This window comes from Spea bombifrons, chromosome 7 (genome assembly GCF_027358695.1).
Source record: "Spea bombifrons isolate aSpeBom1 chromosome 7, aSpeBom1.2.pri, whole genome shotgun sequence".
Lineage (NCBI taxonomy): Eukaryota > Metazoa > Chordata > Amphibia > Anura > Pelobatidae > Spea > Spea bombifrons.
In genome coordinates, this window is record NC_071093.1 from 25230016 (window position 1) to 25251023 (window position 21008).

General features: G+C 43.1%; 2 protein-coding genes across 2 annotated transcripts; one reads left to right on the forward strand and one right to left on the reverse strand.

Annotated features, from left to right (window-relative positions):
• Positions 1 to 1870: 1870 nt before the first annotated feature.
• NATD1 (N-acetyltransferase domain containing 1) lies at positions 1871 to 17625 on the reverse strand. The gene is made up of 3 exons (XM_053470702.1): positions 17457 to 17625; positions 5342 to 5460; positions 1871 to 3452 (listed from the first exon to the last, which is right to left on the reverse strand). The coding sequence occupies exons 1-3, from the start codon at positions 17548 to 17550 to the stop codon at positions 3336 to 3338; spliced, it is 330 nt and encodes a 109-aa protein (XP_053326677.1). The 5' UTR covers positions 17551 to 17625; the 3' UTR covers positions 1871 to 3335.
• Positions 17626 to 18203: 578 nt separating this feature from the next.
• On the forward strand, positions 18204 to 20736 carry TMEM11 (transmembrane protein 11). The gene is made up of 2 exons (XM_053470699.1): positions 18204 to 18343; positions 19909 to 20736. The coding sequence occupies exons 1-2, from the start codon at positions 18297 to 18299 to the stop codon at positions 20423 to 20425; spliced, it is 564 nt and encodes a 187-aa protein (XP_053326674.1). The 5' UTR covers positions 18204 to 18296; the 3' UTR covers positions 20426 to 20736.
• The last annotated feature ends 272 nt before the right edge of the window (positions 20737 to 21008 follow it).

Here is a 21008-nt window from a genome sequence, read left to right on the forward strand (position 1 = left end):
ACCAACGCACACACACCAGAACAGGCTCTGTCACACCAACACCCATATACACACACACACCCCAGGATAGGCTCTGCCACACCGACACCCAAACACACACACCAAGACAGGCTCTGCCACACCGACACCCAAACACACACACCAAGACAGGCTTTGCCACACCGACACCCATACACACACACCAGGACAGGGGTAGGGACCACATGGTGCCCCTGCTGCCGATCTCATTGTTGCTGAACGCCTCGCCCGCCTTATAGCGACACCCGTTTAGAGATGGGGTGTTTTCCGTGACATGCCTGGCCCGTCATTGGTCTTAAAGGGGATATTAAAAAGGTAGTGTCAGGTGGTACTGTAAGCTTAAATCTCAGTATGGTTGAACATGGTCTTTATCAACAGCAGTCTCAGTATAGTTTCAAGAGTGGAATTGAGAAAGATGGCTTGCCTTTCAATATGCTTGCTGGGACAAGTTGACCATCAACACTCTTTTTAAATTTTCATAAAAATGATTTTGGCGGATGGAAGTGGGACAGCCAAAGAAACAAGACTCAAACGGGTCAATCATCATCAGCCCAGACCGGAACCACTCCATAAAGTAATTGGAGAATTATTCCCTGACTTTGGCATAAGACAAACCTTAAGGTCATTTGATAGAGTCTCCGGTTCTGAGCGAGCCAGGTACTGGATGCCTTCTTTCATATCAGCCATCGTGATAAAAGTACCCAACTTCAGCAGAAAACACAAAAACACAGCGCTAATCACATTGAAACAACAGGGAGAAGAATTTTAATAGAGCCCAGTGTTTCCAGGATGCTGCTGCTCATGCCATGCATTGGTTAAAGCCAACATGAGATCATACTCTGTGTGCATGTAAAGACGTTCACTGCCTAGACAAAAGGTGAGATTATATGGACTCTGTTGCGGTTTTTAATTTCCAATCACCAGACTTTTTTTAAACATATAAAGCTTTATTCTTGATACAAGCACCTGCAGACATCTGCATAAAACGGAGACAGATCTGATGTTACAAAAAACCCAAAACACAATATATTGAAAGATGAATTTCACAAGAAAATTTATACATAATGCTCTGAAATTTTACAGTAAAAAAACACTATAAAAACATAGGTTAAAACATACATAATATGTATACGTATAAGGTTTAACAGTAACAAACATATATAATTTGTCCTGAAGGTGACCTACTGAACAGTCAAGTTAAAAAAAAAAAAAAAAAGAAAGAAAAGAATTGTAAGCTGGCTCATTTTAACCTACATACCTATACATTGTTCATTTTATGTCTGGTGCAGGATGTTTCTAAGGGGGCTCTCTAACATCAGCAAACCTCTACCTTAACTTCTTATGCCCATGCTCTCCCAATATTCAACAAATCTATAAATCTCAAAATCTTATCTTTGTGAATTTTACACACACACATACTTTGTGTAGCATTTTCACTAGAGAGTTTAGGTTTTAACTCCCCTACCTCACGATTCATTATGAAGGGTCATCACTAGCAAGTGTGTTTAGTGACGAGGTCCAAGTCGGCCCTGTATAATACATAGGTCAATCTGTAAAAAAAAAAATAATAAAAAAAAAAAGACCCTTCACAACGCTCCGTTGCAAAATGTATGTTGAGTATTATGGAAAATCATTGCAACATGCAAGACAACCAAAGAATATTTCTGATCTAGAACCATTCGACAAGGAAGAGCGTGGGGGGGATCATAAGGAAGAACACTGTCCATTAGCTTCAAGAAACATTTGGTGGTTGTGATTTCTGCCAACCTGGGTGTTACCAACCAAATAGAGAATGACCAAATATGTGCACATACCGAATTTTACATGTATTTCAACATGTTAATTTTTATCCCAGAATCATTGTCAAGAAATGCTGTTATCTAAAAAGTCATATAAACCAAGTATTTTTTTTTAATGTGTTAAACACCAATGAAACCTGGATCCCTCCAGCTTGTATAATGGACACTCTGCCTTTTATACAAGATCTAGAAAATGAAAGCAGTATCACCATTTTACAAATATGGCATAATATGATCATATAATTTAAGATGGCTAGGTAAACAAAGTAAAATAAAAAACAGCCATTACACTTTTTTTTTTCTTTTCTTTAAACATGCGTAGGACAAATTCACTGCCAAGAAATTCTGAACAACAATCTAATATCCTGCATCAGGCTGGTAAAGGTATAAGAGAATTTCCATTTTATTCCAAGTCATTCGACTTGTCAAAAAAGGCATCCAAACCATATATTCTGGTAGAGTAATTATTACTCTGCACAGTTCAGGTTAAAGTTAAATTCATGCTACAGCCTTACACATGAATAATTTTACTAACCATGTGAAGACTAGATTTCAATGATAGACTGCCTACAGAGACAAGCAGCCATCCGTAAACAGGAAGACCACAGATGCCAGGAATTGGATCAACTTGATATTTTTTGTAGCGGTTTTGACTAGATTGTACACTTGACACAGCAGAGCCCTTTTTCCCCCATTTTTACCAGTTTGTGTTAATGTATGTGATCCACTGTAGTGCCTCTTATTGTAACAGCGCTATGGAATCTGCTGGCATTCTATAAATAAATCTAATGTAATAAGTTGTTGAGCTACTGCACATGTCAGAGAGTTAAAGACTGTTATATTTTCTCTGTTAATACTTCAAATCTTACCGTTTCTTAAGCAACAGATGTGGACAGAAAAAAAGAACAGTGGTAGAATGAAAAAAAATGTTTAATATTAATCTACTATTGGATCGGTATTGTTTCAGAAAACTGTATTACAGTAGTTTGAGTCAAGCCATTCTAGAAGTGAGTACACATAGTATTGTATTGGTTAGATTATTTAGATCCTAGGCACATTGCTGCTGCAGAAAACATTTCTAAGTATTAATGATAATTCCTAATCTAGAGTTGGCAGCCAAAACTAAACCTGACCTCTATTTTCACAATAACCAGCTCAAAACATTTTCTTCCTCCAATGAACAGCAGGTCCTGCTTAAAAATAAAACAAGGGTCCCTGTCCCATCCTGCACATAAATTGCCCCAGGAACAGAAACTCTAAGAATCAATATCTCATATTTGGAGCTGAGACACAGTGAAGCACCCGATAAATGATTCATCCAGTTTTACAGAAGAATCAAAACAGTCAGTATCCACCCCAAATCAGTGTACATTAAGGGTGCTGTTTGTCCTTGTGTATGCTTTCACGTACAACAGTAATCTTGCTGTATAAATAGCACCCAGCTTTCTCTTCACTCCACCAGCTGTGCTTTGGGTTAGTCTTGATTGTTTTTGAATCATAAAATCAGGAAAGCCAAGGTTAAGACTGTAAACGTTCCAGGTATTGAGGGAGTGGATTTTCCTTTACATATTTTTGGATATACCAACAGGTGAGATGAGCCTTCAAATCCTGCTCGACCACAAAGTCCATAGCAGCCTGAAAGGATGAAGGAGAGACACAAAGTAAAGATGTCAAAAATTAGAACCGTTTATGACATAAGCATGCAAAACCAATATTTATCAAATATGCAAAATTGTGGTACTATTATATAAAGAAATGCTCTATATTTTATCTCTAATCCTAAATTCTTTCAGATCACACCAAAATATATAATAAACAAATTACCGTATTGGCTCGAATACAGGCCGAACCCTTAAAGTTTGGTGCTATTTTAAAGAAAACATACACATTAGTGTAATAGTAAAACAGTATGCTTTATAACCCCGGATATGCTTTATGATTAGATTGGTGGGATTTGGAGGGCTTCGCTTCTGAACTTACATTCTTGTCTGGAACTCAATAGTGATGGGAAGTTCGGATCATTAAAGTGAATCAGATCATTTCGACTCGTTCACTGAAATGATCCGATTCATGATCCGAATCTTCGGATCACTCAGTGTGACTCACAGGAGTTACTGTTTTCCAGTAACTCCGTGCAGGCACACTAACGATTGGCCCCGCCCCTTTCATTACTCAATGAATCCTCCCCCCTGCCTACTCCAGTGATGTCAATGAAGGCAGAGAGTCGTTCAAATATTCACATCTTACAGGGATCCGAATCTTACAGTGATCCGGATCACTGTAAGATCCGGATCACTGTAAGATCAGGATCTTTGAACAACTCTCTGCCTTCATTGGGATTCGAATCAGTCAGATAATATCACTATACTGTTATAAATAAATACATTAATAATCACTGCCCCCAGGATTTACATTCCCCTTTACCTGCAACCGCACCTTAAGCTAACTTTATTAAATTAATTAAATTAACCCTCACCATTAAATTAACCCTAAACACCCCATCAACCATGACTGCCCCTAAAATGAACCCTTAACACCCCATCAACCATGACTGCCCCTAAAATTAACCCTTAACACCCCATTAAGCATAACTGCCCCCAAATTAACCCTAAACACCCCATTAAGCATAACTGCCCCCAAATTAACCCTAAATACCCCATTAAGCATAACTGCCCCGAAATTAACCCTAAAAACCTCATTAAGCATAACTGCCCCTAAATTAACACTAAAGACCCCATTAAGCATAACTGCCCCTAAATTAACCCTAAACACCCCGTTAACCACAACTGCCCCCAAATTAACCCTAAACACCCCATTAACCATAACTGCCACTAAATTAACACTAAAGACCCCATCAACCATACCAATGTATTAGGTAATTTTTCTGGAGTACATGCAATTAATTTAGGGGCAGTTATGGTTAATGGAGTATTTAGGGTTAATTTCAGGGGCCGTTATGGTTAATGGGGCCTTTAGGGTTAATTTCAGGGGCCGTTATGGTTAATGGGATCTTTACGGTTAATTTCAGGGGCAGTTATGGTTGATGGGGTATAAGGGTTAATTTTATGCTGATGACTGAGGGTTAATTTAATTAATTTAATAAAGTTAACTGTAGGTGCAGTTATAGGTAAAGGGGGACAAACTCAGGGGAATCTAAATCCTGGGGGCAGTGTGAACATTATTAATGTATTTATTTATAAAAGTATGGTATCAGTAATATTCTCTGAATGATTCGAATCTCTGTAAGATTCGGATCCTTGTAAGATTTGAATCATTTGAATCATTCGAATCTTCGGTTCATTCGAATCTTTGAACGACTCTCTGACTCTATGAGTCATCGTTCCTCTGTGAATTAATGAGCTGTAACCTGACCCCAGAGTCTGTGTCTGAGTGCTCTGCAGATGACTCACAGCTCTAGGATCAGGTTACAGCTGCATGATTCACAGACTGAACCGCTACAAATGAACGATTTGTTCATGATCCGGACATCACTAGAACTCAACAGAAAAGCACTTTTCTCTTACCTTAGCAAGGTGTTTTGCAATCCCTCTCCCTCGAAAAGCATCAGGAACCTCTGTGTGTTGCAAATCAACAGTCTTCTTCCCTACATATTCATAAAGCAACACTGCTCTGTCATGACACCCTAAAGAAACAAGAAAGTGTAACGTCAAACAAGATCTGCTTTGCAATTGCGTGTCAGCACAGGTTTTCACAATAAGAGACTGTATGCTTTTTTAATTTTATTTTTTACACTACTAAGCTAGCCTTTGTAGCTTACTGTATTAAACCGTTTCCATTAGGGCATATTGCAAAAGCATTTTACAAAGAGAGGTGTACTTTTCCATAAGTAAGAAGTATTTTTCAAAACATTTACCAGTTGTGCGCAAGGTATAAGAAGTGGGATTGTAGTTTCACAGATGAAATTAGAAAATCACCTTGTCAGACACATTGTGTTATCATCCACAGTGAGTGCTGTATGAATTAAACAACTAAAGTTGAGAATGTTTGTTCTCTTGGGACACAGTTACATATTTGTTCTCAGGTTTCTCATTATTGCCTAGGACTTGCTGGGTTGCTCCACTAGGTCATAACGTAGTAATTGGGAAGTGGGTGACTAACCTCTAGGCTTCCAGCTACATAGGAGGTACATTATCGTGGCCATTGTTTTGAGGGGTGGGGCTTCCATGAAAGATGTGATGCTGATCGCTGCGAAATGGCGCAATTGCAGCTATTTTAAAGCAGCCCATACATGTATGGGCATTGCATTTGGTGCCCATACATGTACAGGCTTTGCTGTGAAGGGCTTACAAAAATATGTCTGGCACAACAGGCATTACCTCTAAGAGATCCATGTATAAAGTGGATTAAAGAGATGATCATAGTTAACCTGATGTGCACTACAGGACTTCCTGTAAGTTAGTGTTTAGCAATGCCTCCATCGCAGACACAACAGGTTTATATATAAAAAAGTAAAAAAAAATTAAACATATGTGTGGCACAATTATTGGCACCCCTATGAATTCATATGAAAAAAATATATTTGCTGTATATCCCCACTTATAATTTTTTTTGTACACCTAGGTGACTAGGAACAGGAAATTATTCAACCTTGACTTCCTGTTTTGCAGGGATATAAATATTAGGTAAAAAAGCGAAAGGAGTACATTCTAACCCGAGAATTTCTTTTCTTGGTCACTTCAGGTAGCACAGTAGTAGGAAAAGGCTTTGTCTATCCAGGAAGGGCAGGAAAAAAACCTCATGGAGCCTCCCCAATTCCCCTGTGAGTAACCAAGACCAAATCAATATAAAAAAAGTGAGAATTTACTCCTAGTTCACTTTTTCCGAATTTAACATCATCTGAAAAGGAAGACTGAAGCCTATCGTGCTTAATGGATGTGTGCACAGTTTTCCAGGCAGAAACCCCCGGCTGCCTTTGCCAAAGATTGTTCAATGAACTGTAAGTCCCCAGGGAGGTTCTTTCCTGGCTGCCTAGTAGGCTTCTGAAACCAAAGTTCTGGAAACTGCTGATACCTGTTGATTTTCTCCAAGAAGAACTTCTTTCTAGGTAGATCTTTAATGCCCACCCATCAAAGAATCACTATTTCAGGGTGATCTCGGGGAGCGGCGTCAATCTCGGGGTACCAATGCAAAGCTCAGGGACCGTGAGCAACAGCGCCAGGTAGGTCCCCGGGAATAGTCTGCACGGTAGTAGAGTTCCACAGCCAGGTAAACCCCGGTTCAAAGGATGAGTAATAAAGCCAGTTTTCAAAAATGTGCTCCCTCTCTGTAAACACCTCCAATTGTGACCCACCACAAGCCCAGTATAACCTCACAAGAGCGACGTGGTAGGGCAACAGACATCCATAGTGTCATCGCCACTGTTCCTAGCCGCTGTACAGTTCCATGGATTTGTGGCTAGGTCCCGGTCAGGTGCATGGAGCTTTTCCAGCCATGTAAAACCCCCACAGCTGGCTAGTTCCTGGAAGCCTGGTTAAGGCAGACCAAAGTTTCCTGCTCACCCTTAGACATCAGAGGGAATGGTGCAGACAGGTAAGGAGTCCCACAAAAAAAAGGAAAAAAATTGGTCCCCAACTCAAACCTATCCCCATGTGCCCTCACCATCAGGGGGTTACCGTGACAGGTGCCTTCACCGACAGACGCATGAGCTCTGGGTGCCAGATCCTCCTGGGCCAATCTGGAGCTATCATTATCACCTGACATTTGTCCTCTCCGATTTCCTTCAGAACATTGGCTGAGAAATAGATGGGGAAGATGCAGCTCATCTTGAAAATTAATTTCTGATAAAAGGAGTCTATGGTTAAAGGCGGAACCAAACCACCTTCTTGTTGGTTGAAGAGGCCATGAGGTCTTTCTCTGGTAAGCCCCACCTTTCCGAAATGACCTAAAAGGTCGCATCGTCTGATGAGATAATCAGCTATTTTCTCTGTCCCCCTGGTAAACGGCCAGAAGATATTTATAGATATTTATCTCTGCCAAGCTTTCTATGGTCTGAAGTAGGTTTCTCAGAAAAAGGCTTCTTGTACCTCCCTGACGGTTCCAGTATGCGACCATGGTACAGTTGCATAGTACCTTTACCGTTTTCCCACAAAGCCTGTCCTGACAGTTTCAAAGTGCTTTCCAGACCACCAGCAGTTCCAGAAAATTGATGTGAGAATATGATTTGTTGAGACCACTAGGCTTGTTGGCATCTGTGTACATGACAGACCAGCTGGGCTCGGTCAACTGAAGACTTTCCGTGAACCTTCTTCTGTGCAACCACTGCTTAGGGAGTATCTTACTTTTATAGGGAGAACAAACTTATTTTCTAGAGAGGTAACCGACCTGTCGGGATAAAGCACTGAAGGACGCATATAAAGTAATGTCCAAGGGAGGGCCTGCCTGGTCAAGGTCATTAGACCTAACAGTCTCATTGGTAATCTTAGGCTGCAACTGTGATAGTTCTAAACTGCAAGGGTAAGCCTGGTCAGCTTTCGGACCTTCTCTTCTGGGAGAAAAGTTCTCAGGAGGTTCGTATCTATCATGAAACTAGGGCTGCAACTAACGATTATTTTAATAATCGATTAGTTGGCCGATTATTTTTTCGATTAATCGGATAAAAAAATACATTATTTTAAATTGAAGAAAAATTGCAATAAAAAACGTACAATTTACACTTATCTCTTTATTGCAATGGCCTCTCTATTCACTTTCTTATTTTACTGACATAATAATAAAAGCTACAAGAACCCAAACACAGTGTTTCTCAAACTAGGTTTTAATACAAAGTTATTAGTAAATATTAATTCATATGTTAACTATTTTTCATATTTAATAAAAACTGAGAAAAAAGCCTTGTTTAAATTTTTTTTATTTACCAAACTGCCCCCAGTTATGCACATCTGACCCCCAGCTTGCCACTCTGCCCCCATATATGCCTTATTCCTCTTATATACCAGATTCCCCTGTGCCCCTGATATGCCTTATACTCCTTATATGCCAGTGATATGCAACTGAGCCCCCTGATATACCTTTTACCCCCTGATATGCCTAATATCGATATGCCTTATACCCGCTATATGCCCTGAAATTCATAATACCCCCCATACACCACTATAACTCACCCATACACCACTCTGCCTCCTCCCCCTCCCATACACCACTCTGCCTCCTCCCCCTCCCATACACCACTCTGCCTCCTCCCCCTCCCATACACCACTCTAGCTCCTCCCCCTCCCATACACCACTCTGGCTCCTCCCCCTCTCATACTCCACTCTGCCTCCTCCCCTTCCCATACACCACTCTGCCTCCTCCCCCTCCCATACATCACTTTGGCTCCTCCCCTCCCATACATCACTTTGGCTCCTCCCCTCCCATACATCACTTTGGCTCCTCCCCCTCCCATATACCACTCTGCCTCCTCCCCCCTCCCATACTCCACTCTGCCTCCTCCCCCTCCCATACTCCACTCTGCCTCCTCCCCCTGCCATACTCCACTCTGCCTCCTCCCCTTCCCATACACCACTCTGCCTCCTCCCCCTCCCATACATCACTTTGGCTCCTCCCCTCCCATACATCACTTTGGTTCCTCCCCTCCCATACATCACTTTGCCTCCTCCCCCTCCCATATACCACTCTGCCTCCTCCCCCTCACATACTACACTCTGCCTCTTCCCCCTCCCATACTCCACTCTGCCTCCTCCCCTCCCATACATCACTTTGGCTCCTCCCCCTCCCATACTCCACTCTGCCTCCTCCCATACACCACTCTGGCTCCTCCCATACACCACTCTGGCTCCTCCCCCTCCCATACATCACTTTGGCTCCTACCCCTCCCATACATCACTTTGCCTCCTCCCCCTCCCATACTCCACTCTGCCTCCTCCCCCCTCCCATACTCCACTCTGCCTCATGTGAACCTCCGTTGCTGACAAGACACCAGGGAGCCAGGTAGAGAGGCAGAGTGGCATATGGGAGGGGGAGGAGCCAGAGTGGTGTATGGGAGGGTGGCTCCCATACACCCCTCTGACTCCTCCCCCTCCCCCTCCCCATACATCACTCTGCCTCTCTACCCGGCTCCGTTACTGACAGGCACTTTCACTGCAGCTTCATAGAAGCCTCGGTGTAAGTGAAGGGCAGTAACGGAGTCTGTCTGTGCGATGCAGACCCTCACCGGATGACACATAGGATAATTCTCTGTCAGCCGGCGGGGGTCTGCATCGCACAGACAGACTCCGTTACTCACCTTCACTTACACTGAGGCTTCTATGAAGCTGCAGGGAAAGTGCCTGTCAGTAGAGAGGCAGAGCAGTGTATGGGAGGGGGAGGAGGCAGATGGGAGGGGGGAGAGAGACGGAAGTGAGAGACCGGCCGACAGTGAGGGGAATCCAGGTCTCCTGCAGCGTTGCGGGGGATCTGGATTCTAGTGTTATAATCCGATCTCTGTTTGAGGTCGGATTATATAAGGAGAGGAGTTTTTCCAGAGCATTTGCTCTGAAAAAACCTCTTTTTATAATCGATAAAAATCTATTCGATTAATCGATAATGAAAATCATTGACAATGATTTTCATTATCGATTATTATCGATTTTATCGATTAGTTGTTTCAGCCCTACATGAAACCTAAAAAGACTACTGGCTGGGTGCAGACATGATTCTTGGAAATTAATAATTCATTCTAGGTTCTGAAGAATGGACACAGCCTTCTGTATGTGGAGTGCTAGAAGTTCAGCAGAGCTCTCTCACAGCAGCCAGTCGTCCAAATTACTTATATATCCTCTTTTCCGAGAATAGTCGAAACTGTTGCCATGATTTTGGCCAACACTCTCGAGACTGGTGAAAGTGTGAATTGTAGAGCCAGGAACTGTAGGTGTATGATCCACCCATAGGAACTGCCACCCTAAGGAATTTCTGAGATTCCTGTACAATGGCTATGTTAAAGGTAGACGACTCAGTAACCTGAGATTCATTACCAAGCAAAAACCTCCCAAGGATTTCTGGACTACAAAAACCGGAGCTTAGACACTTTTTACCTCCTGTCCCTGCGGTACTGAAACAAATTCAGCACAAATTCTTCTATCATCTTCTGTAAAGCAAACAATCTTACTGGATCTGCCAGAGGCCACTCTGCAGAAGGAGTCCCAACAAACTCCAGCCAGTAACCTTGGCCCACTCTTGAAGGTCCCGCAGCCTGCCTCCAACAGGAAATAAACTGGCGTCATGCTTTATGCTCTGAGGCTCCCTCCTGGCTTTGAGGAGTCTGCTTGCCTCTACATCTTGAAGAACAAAATCTCAAGATATAAGTGTCATATAACTCATATAATGTAGTGGATGCATGGAAGGGTAACCCAGCAGAGGTGGTTAGTTTCTTTGTTTAAGCATTCAATGAGTTAATCTGAGGTTGATTTAATGTGTTTCTTTGTGAATGCCCTCTGTATCTGTTCTGGCTAGAGGTGTCATCTTCCCAAAGGACCCCTGTGGTGATTCATGGCCTAACAGATAAGGACTCTGAGTTATAGGAATTCCATTCCTATCTTAAGTGGAGGGGTTTCCATCACCTTTACCCCACCATAATTTATTGGCACATCAAAGATTGGACCTGATTCTTGGGGATGGTGTCATATAATCAGTCATGTGGTCAGAGGGGCATTTGCTTGCAAAAGTCTGATTTAGGGACAATGCAGCGACCTCAAAGTAGAACTCCATGATATACTCTGATTGGAACAACATCGTAAGAAACCATCTGGACTTAAGGAGTTCCCACAGGCCTGCTTATTGGAGAAATTCGTGAGTGAGGGTCCTGTGTTTAAGTCCTATTGCTTTTAAGAACTGTTTGCTGTTTTATTTTTATTTTGTATGTCTTGTTTTTTGTAATTCTGGCACTGTGTAATCCAGGGCTTGACAAATTTGTTGGGAATCTAGGCGCCAGGTAAAAAAAGTTAGGAGCCAGGATTTTTTTAAACTAACAGTTGGTCAGGAGGGATCTGATCATCACGGGCCCACTTACTAAACTCACAGCATTTGACCTGGAAGCACCCTGGACTTTCAGGCCAGTGCTGTTTTTTTTTTATTATTATTATTTTTTTAACCCTTTCAATGCTGATGTTCCATTGGAGCACAGCATTGACTGATATTTAGTCCCCACAAGCTTGTGGGGACAAATGTTAACCCCTGCAATGCCACGAATGTGTCATACACAATTGTGGCATTGAAGGGGTTAACGCTGCACTGTCGCTCTCAGGGAGCGATCAGGCAGCAGGGGGGTGTTGGGGCTGCTCTCCACACTCATGGGGAGACCAAAGAACCCTCTCCCCTGTCCCTGAAGCTGCCTCTGGCAGCTGGGAAGCAATTGCTGGTCTATAGACCAGCCATTGCAGGGGGGAGTCTCTCTGATGACTGCTGTAGGCTTCCATGCCTACAGGAGTCATCACAGGGCTTGTGGGGGCTCGTTTTTGCTGTTGCTGGTCTGCCTGGAACCAGGCAGACCACCAGCAGCAGAGCCCCGTGCAAAACGGGAATTAACCCCTAAATCGGGCTCAGTAGCAGGGAAACAGACAGAAAAGATATCACCTGCAAGAGGACTGAGAACAGAACACAACTTCTCTATGCCTCCTCTGCTCTGTTTAAATGCCCCTAACCAGGAAGAGCAGGAGACATGACGGCAGAAGTATGTCACACTCAGCACAATGATGAGTGGGTGCTGCCATCTTGACATCCTCGTCATTCACGGAGCCCAGCAGGAGGAAGACTGTGCTGCCTGCCCAAGGGCTAGCGGTAAGTAAGCCCAACGACAGTCGTGTATCGTCCCAAACGCAGAGTGCTCCCAAGTACCCGGCTGGGGTACTGAGACGCTTATTCGCTTTTCATAGCGGGGGAATCATGTCAGCAAAAATTGGGCTCTCCCATGAGCCTGCAAAAAAAAAACCAAACAAACAAACAAAAAAAGCGGGAGAAGGTCCTACCCAGATAGGGCAGGGGAAAAAATTACTTAGACAAACCGATACATTAGGTGGAAAGCGCCTTGCTCTCAAGCTTATAATAGAGCTTTGATGTGTGGCAAAAGGTTCAGTTCAACTGGAAATGCTACGAATTTACCTGGAAGAGGATGTATATCTATATTGTCCCAGAATTCCCAAGAATCATAGCTGGAGAATTGCATCTTGGGGTCAGAAAGACTCCAAAACTACAATTTGGCATTACCTATATCACCACTAGGTGTTTAGAAGGGATTCAAGAAGAAAGTCTCTACTCTCATCCAAAAACAAACTCAACCATCTTCAGTTTGCCAGACACTACTGGAATATAAAATGAGATCAGGTTCTATGGTCAGATGAAATCAAAATAGAGTTTATTGGCAATTAACACCAGAGGTGGGTTTGGTAAAGGGCTGCAACTAACGATTATTTTAATAATCGATTAGTTGGCCGATTATTTTTCGATTAATCGGATAAACAAAAATGCAATTTTTTTTAATTTAAAATAATGTAATAAAACAAATTTACAATTTACACTTTCATCTCTTTATCACAATGGCATTTCCGTATTCACCTTCTTATTTTACTGACATAATAATAAAAGCTACAAGAACCCAAACACAGTGTTTCTCAAACTAGGTTTTAATACAAAGTTATTAGTAAATATTAATTCATATGTTAGCTATTTTTCATATTTAATAAAAACTATGAGAAAAAAGCCTTGTTTGTATTTTCTTTTATTTACCAAATTGCCCCCAGTTATGCACATCTGACCCCCAGCTTGCCACTCTACCCCCAGATATGCCTTATACCTCCTATATGCCAGAGATTCCGCCGTGCCCCTAATATGCCTTATAATCCTTATTTGCCAGTGATATGCAACTGAGCCCCCTGATATACCTTTTACCCCCAAAAATGTCTTATGCCCCCCTGATATGCCTAATATCAATATGCCTTATACCCCCTATATGCCACTGTGCCCCCTGATATGCCTTATAACTACCAATATGCCACTTGCCCTCAGTTATGCCTTATACCTAGGGAGCAAATGTGCACCCTGATATTCATTATACCCCCTGATTCACCACTCTGCCTCCCCAGATACGCCATTCTGGAATTCATTATACCCCCCATACACAACTCTACCTCCCCTTATACACCACTCTGCCTCCCTGACATTCATTACACACCCATACACCACTCTGCCTCTCTCCCAACTCCCATACACCACTCTGCCTCCCGTCAGCAACGGAGATTCACAAGACACCAGGGAGTCGGGTAGAGAGGCAGAGCGGTGTATGGGAGGGGGGAGGAGGCAGAGTGGTGTATGGGACGGTGGCTCCCATACACCACTCTGCCTCCTCCCCCTCCCTCCGCCAAATGTTTGACGGGGTAAATTAAATTAGTCGCCTTCAAAGATGACACAAATAAGACATTGACTCAGCCTGACCAGATGTCAAAATTCCAAAACAAAAATGCACACCTCCAAAAAGCAGCCCTTTAACCACCAAACAACTTGACAAACCAATGTTTGGATGGTGTCACTCACGATATGTTGCTGAATACATATTGGGGTGTTTGACAGTGTCATATACCAGGCGCTGTATATTCACTGAAGCACAATGTGTGTGGGGAGAAAAAAAAAAACACAAAAATACTACCACAAGGTGTGACAAAGCCTTTCTGTCCTGAAAAAAACAAACCAATATATAATTTGTGTGGGTATACTAAATGAGAGAGAAGAAAATTACAGCTAAAGACAAACACCACAGAAATGTGAAAAACCAGCCATTGCCACAGCAAGGGTAAGAAAAATTAAAAACAGCTGTCCTTAAGGGGTTAAAAATGGGCTGTGGTTGGATCTTCCAGCAAGACAACTATCCAAAATATACATCAAAATCAACACAAAAATAGTTTACCGAACATAAAATCAAGGTTCTGCCATGGCCATCCCAGGCCCCTGACTTGAACCACATAGAAAACCTTTGGGGTGAAATGAAGAGGAGAGTCCTTTAGCATCAACCTTAAAACTTGAAGGAGAGATTATTTATGGTGGAATGACCTCAGATCCCTTGCCATGTATCCTCCAACCTCATAAGGCATTATATGAGAAGACTTAGAGCAGTAAGCTTGGCAAAGGGAGGTAGCACAAAGCATTGACTAAAATGGTTTAAATAATTGTGGCACACATATTTCACAAATCTGTTTTTTTATATATATAAAATGGTGTTTGCAATTGTTTGATATCCACAAGAGCAGAGTATGTTTGTGTATTTTTTGAAAAGATCAAAAGGTTAAACAGTAAGGACTTTTTCACATCCTACTTTGCTCATATTAACCAAGGATGCCAATATTTGTGGAGGGTACTGTAACACACACACACATTTTTATGCATACAGCTATTGGATAAATTTACTAATAATTCAAATATTGGCCAGGCCTCCATTGAGGAAAATGAATGGCTGGTCCCACTACTCAAAGAGCCATCTCTCACTCATATTGAAGCTTGGCATGTATGTCTTTTAGGTACATCAAACGTTTGTCAAAAGTTGGCAGGTTGTATGCTCTAGTGCAGGGGCGTCCAACATGCGGCCCGCGAGACCTCGAGGTGCGGCCCGCGTAAGATCGGCAGCCAGGGCAACCGATCTTACGCGAGCCGCGCCTCAAGCCCTGCTACTTACTTGTGGGAGGGTCTTCTGGACTGCACACAGAGGAAGCGGAGTTCACGTGACATCCTACTTCCTCTGTGCTTTAGCAGAGAAGGCAGAGGGAGGCCGCGCCCCCTGCTGAAGTCTGTAAGCGGCATCGAGGAGCTGCCTTGCAGGTAAGGAGGTGGGGAGGGTGTTTGAATGAGTGTGTGTGATTGAGGGAATGAATCTGTGAATGAATGATTATATGAATAAATGAGTGTGTGTGTGTGATAGCATGGATGTGTAAGTGCTGGAACCTAGGCATGATGGGACTGTGATTGCTGTTAGCAATCACACTCCTATCATGCCAAGTCAGCCAGTACATGCTGAAACCTGGCCAGCTGCCCCCCTTGTGTATTGATGCTGCCAGCAGTATGGGGTCTGCACTTACAGCCACCCTGTACCAGCATGTGCTGGCTGACTTGGCATGATAGGAGTGTGATTGCTAACAGCAATCACAGTCCCATAATGCCTAGGTTCCAGTATTTACTGGATGGATGTGTAAGTGCTGGAACCTAGGCATGATGGGACTGTGACTACTGTTAGCAATCACACTCCTATCATGCCAAGTCAGCCAGTACATGCTGAAACCTAGCTAGCTGCCCCCCTTGTGTAGTGATGCTGCCAGCAGTATGGGGTCTGCACATCACTTACAGCCACCCTGTACCAGCATGTACTGGCTGACTTGGCATGAGAGGAGTGTGATTGCTAACAGCAATCACAGCGAGCACAGTCCCATCATGCCTAGGTACCAGCATTTACTGGTTGCCTGGGTTGCCAGCATTTACTGGTTGCCAAGTCATATTGCTAATTTTGTCCAATTGTGTGTTACCTACTTTTATTAAAAATGTGAGTTTTTATTATTATTTTTAAAGGTGGGGGTCATTTTCGGTTTTGGCTAAGTGAACCCTGAATGTTTTGGTCCAGAATTTTCATTTTAGTTCATCCCTAGAATAAATCTAGGGAATCCTGAATTTGTAGTCGCAAAACTTTCTAGGCCCAGAAATCAGTGAGAGGAAGAGTAAAGGTTTTGTGTTATTTACTTTATTTTAATCTGCATATTTTATTAAAGGCCATATTTTTTGTCACAGTGAAAAATGAGTGCGGCCCGCGCACGTATACAATTCTGATGAAGTGGCCCACTGCAGAAAAAACTTGGACACCCCTGCTCTAGTGTCTTGCAAATTTAGTCCTGCTTCTCCCCTAGTGCTCCATTTTGTCATTTCTAGTATCAAATCAAAAACAACCTGATACAAAAGAAACTGCCCTTTACAAAATAGTAGTAATTCTTCCTTTTTCTCGTTTTTAATGTAGTCATACACCTATGGTTTCCCAGTCATGAGGCCTGACCATTGTGTTTAGTAAACAACTGCAGTTACTGTATGAGGTTAGCGGGCTGCCCTTCGTGTAACTACCCCCCAGCTAGCTCCAAATTCTTCAGTACAAACCCCTCCGGTACTAAAGCACCCATCGCAGCATGTGGGAGGAGCTATATTATATATATATATATATATATAAAAGATCCCGGCAAGTTTGTGGGGTTGGGATGCTTTGAGGGGAGCACTTGGCTTTATCTGCTACACCAAGTGTGAAGGTGCCAGGCCTTCCCTGGTTGTACCTCCCATGTATTAGTGTAAACACTGAGTTCATGTTAGTATTAAATATACATATATATGCAAATGTTTTTCCTTGCCTACATTCATGTTGCCATTGTTTGTTGCCATCACCAACACCTTTTCCTGCCATCACTTGTAAACTTTTTTTTTTTAACGTTTTAAATTCTACTGTCCAACAAATATATCGCTGCAACCGGGCATGCATTGTCACATACATAAGTATCAGTAGTTCACCTTATTGTCGTTTTATAGTCCTCTGACCCCTTCTCTCTCCCACGAAATCGTGACGGAGAATTTCGACTAATCACAGGGGTCATGTTTTGAACCCCCTCCCTAGTTTTTTCTCAGTATAATCCCCATACCGTTGAGGCGCACAGAGAACTGCCTTCTATTCCGGTCGTGTTCCACTCGAATAGGACCAATTTGTTCCATACTTTCCGATACAGAATGCGCCATGTGCAGCTCTGCTTCACCCCGTAAACACGGCCAGGAAATCAGCTGTAAAGTCACATGCCACACCTATCCAATCAAAACAGAGAAATCGGATGTCACTCTCTACAGAACCAAACAGGTATAAACAACCAATCACAGAGTGAACACATTTTCTGACCAATTACCAAATGACGGATTTGAGTTTAGCCAATCCGTATGCACGTTTTGTTATATTGTCCTTGAAGAAAATGAGACATTGTTTCTTTGCGAACTACAGTGACGCTGTCCCTGTGAATGTAACGTTTACGTACATGAAACCTCGACATAGTAGTTTTGAATTAAAAGTAAATCCACTATATTTTCTGTAAGTAACAGAAGTCAGACCTTTAGCGACTTGTATTTCCACGCGCATGAGTTTTTTTCAGCTGCATAATACGCATTTTGTTGTCTCTGTAGAAAACAATGCGTACACTTTACAACTATCTAATAAAGTTCAGTGGAAAACATGCTGACGTGTGGTTTTCGGTGGGAACTCCATTTCCCTGCCCTTTGCGTCCCTGTGACATTCACTAATACGTATGGAGGTTTGAGAACTACATGTTCCATGCAGCTAAGCGATATACGCCTTTACGCAGCTCCAGCATACTCTGGGTATTGTAGTTTTGTTCCTCCATCCTCCTTGTGAGCCCTGTGATGTCAGTACTACATTTCCCATCAACCCCGGTAGCCGTGCAGCCCCTAGGAAAACGTTATCGAGCCGAGTGTCCAAGATGGCCACTTGGGGAAGGAGGCGCGCTGGGCCGGGAGGCAGAGAAAGGTGAGTTAGAGTACCCACTGTGAACCTGGGTATAGGGAAGGCTTTCTGTCTGAGGTGGGTATTTCTTGGTGTGTTGGGCCTTGAGTGCGTTGCTTAGGGATGCTTGCTTGGTGGATCTTGGAAGGGAATTTGAGCACTGACAGGGTTCGACTGTATGTGTGGGCCAACGCAGGGGCACGATTAGGTGTGAGGGAGTGGATTCGGCAGGTTATTGGAAGTTGCGTGTTTTCCCTCTTAATTTAACTAATACATTGATTGAGGGGCGGATCCGTTAATATTCTTGCTGGTATGAGCAGTGTTTACAGATTACGAGTGGAGCTTTGTGTGTGGCAAGGGACACATACCCGTCCACCGCCCTTACTTGCCCACACATACCCGTCCACCGCCCTTACGCGCCCACACATACCCGTTCACCGCCCTTACGCGCCCACACATACCCGTCCACCGCCCTTACGCGCCCACACATACCCGTCCACCGCCCTTACGCGCCCACACATACCCGTCCACCGCCCTTACGCGCCCACACATACCCGTCCACCGCCCTTACGCGCCCACACATACCCGTCCACCGCCCTTACGCGCCCACACATACCCGTCCACCGCCCTTACGCGCCCACACATACCCGTCCACCGCCCTTACGCGCCCACACATACCCGTCCACCGCCCTTACGCGCCCACACATACCCGTCCACCGCCCTTCCGCGCCCACACATACCCGTCCACCGCCCTTACACGCCCACACATACCTGTCCACCGCCCTTACGCGCCAGCTATAAATACCTACTCTAACTCACACAATACTGCTCTTACACACACACACACTGGCCCATACACACACAAGCTTACAAACACATACATATACACTGTCCTTTCTCCCCATCTCTTACCTCTTCCACCATCCTTCATCCGTCTGCCTCCACCCTATATCCTTCTGTGGGAGCACGAGGTCTGTCACTTCAGACCTCGCTCTACTGCTCCCTCATCACTACGTGCCGGCTATTGCTGCGGAGCGCAGCAATTTGCCGGTGGGTGGTGATTAATAGGGAGCAGTAAAGCTGAAGTGACAGACCTAGCACTCCCTAATGTTGAGCCAACTAGAGGAAAAATTAAATGTCCTCCACTATCGAATAAAACTTCGTAAAGTACCGTGACGCAAAAAATCTCTTTATGGTTATGTGTTATTTAGTTTATGAATTGTAGTACATCACGTCAGAAAAGGGAATGTGACAAAATATTACATACAGGCTTATGAAGGAATGCGAGATCTCAGGAGAGTTGTTATAACCTTTTGACATCACCATACGTCTTAAAGTGGTTCATTCCTGTGAGCTCCTGCTGCAAGGAGTCTTGGGTGGCTTATAAAGCATAGTTAAACCAGTGAGTGAGTGTCTCCTCATCTTTTGAAGTATGCATTCTACAGCCTATCTTTCTCTAGAAACATGCTAGTGTTTGTGAAATTGGGTATAGTGAATATACCCAATTGTGTGTTGGATTCATTTGAGTAATAATAATGTGGAGTGCGTATTATGAGAGCTTACACTTGTTAATACGTTCTTATTGTCAGGGTGCCTCTGTCAGCGGGTGAGTGCTACATCGTACATGAAATTTACAATGGAGAAAATGCACAGGACCAGTTTGAGTATGAGCTGGAGCAGGCACTGGAATCCCAGTACAAGTACATAGTGATTGAGCCTACACGCATCGGCGATGAAACGGCACGCTGGATCTCTGTGGGAAACTGCCTGCATAAGACTGCAGTATTATCAGGCACAGTCTGTCTCCTTACCCCACTGGCATTGCCATCAGAGTATTCGCATTACGTGTCTCTGCCTGCAGGTGTAGTCAGTTTGGCCTGCTCCACTCTTTATGGCATCTCATGGCAATTCGACCCATGCTGCAAATATCAGGTGGAGTATGATGCCTACAAACTTTCAAGACTGCCGCTGCACACACTCACCTCCTCTACTCCTGTTGTGCTTGTAAGAAAGGACGACGTCCATAGAAAGAGACTTCACAACACAATAGCTCTTGCTGCTCTGGCATACTGTGTCAAGAAGCTTTATGAACTGTATGCCCTATGATTGCCACCTTCGATTTAAGAAGATAAAACACAACAGTAACAGCTTTATCTCATCTGAATATTGGTGGAGCTAGAATTTTGATTAAAACAAATATATAAACTCAAACCCTTACAATACTGCTGCACTGATTAGTTTCAGTTTTTACAGCTGGACAGCGAGGACCTGCAGTTAACTAATTACCTTGGATTCAAGTTACTAACTAACATGAATATCTACAGGAAAACAATGGATAACTTTTTTTTTTTCCATGAAGCTTTTGTTGTACCATACTAAACCGAACAGTCCACATCAACATTAAAATGTAAACAAAACATTTTGCTTTATGTGCCTTCATTATGTCGTTTTTAAAACATGGGTGAAGACATTTCCCTGACAGCATATTTAAATTTCTTACATGTGGTTAGTCTTCTGGTGTAAACATCATTAAAGTGTGTGTGTGTGTGTGTGTGTGTGTGTATATATATATATATATATATATATATATATATATATATACGAAGTATGTATTGAAAGGGTACTGTCAAAAGAAAATATAATCTCTTTGCTAATCTAACAGCCTTTTAACCCCTGTTAAAAGGCTGTG

Excerpts from the sequence above, each read along its gene's own strand:
- TMEM11 (XM_053470699.1), top strand. The coding sequence starts at position 18,297 with ATGGCCACTTGGGGAAGGAGGCGCGCTGGGCCGGGAGGCAGAGAAAG. Across the intron at positions 18,344-19,908 it reads GGGCCGGGAGGCAGAGAAAG|GGTGCCTCTGTCAGCGGGTG; the intron begins GTGAGTTAGAGT and ends TCTTATTGTCAG.
- NATD1 (XM_053470702.1), bottom strand. The coding sequence starts at position 17,550 with ATGGCGCATTCTGTATCGGAAAGTATGGAACAAATTGGTCCTATTCGA. Across the intron at positions 5,461-17,456 it reads GTTCTCTGTGCGCCTCAACG|GGTGTCATGACAGAGCAGTG; the intron begins GTATGGGGATTA and ends TTGTTTCTTTAG. Across the intron at positions 3,453-5,341 it reads TTGCAAAACACCTTGCTAAG|GCTGCTATGGACTTTGTGGT; the intron begins GTAAGAGAAAAG and ends TCATCCTTTCAG.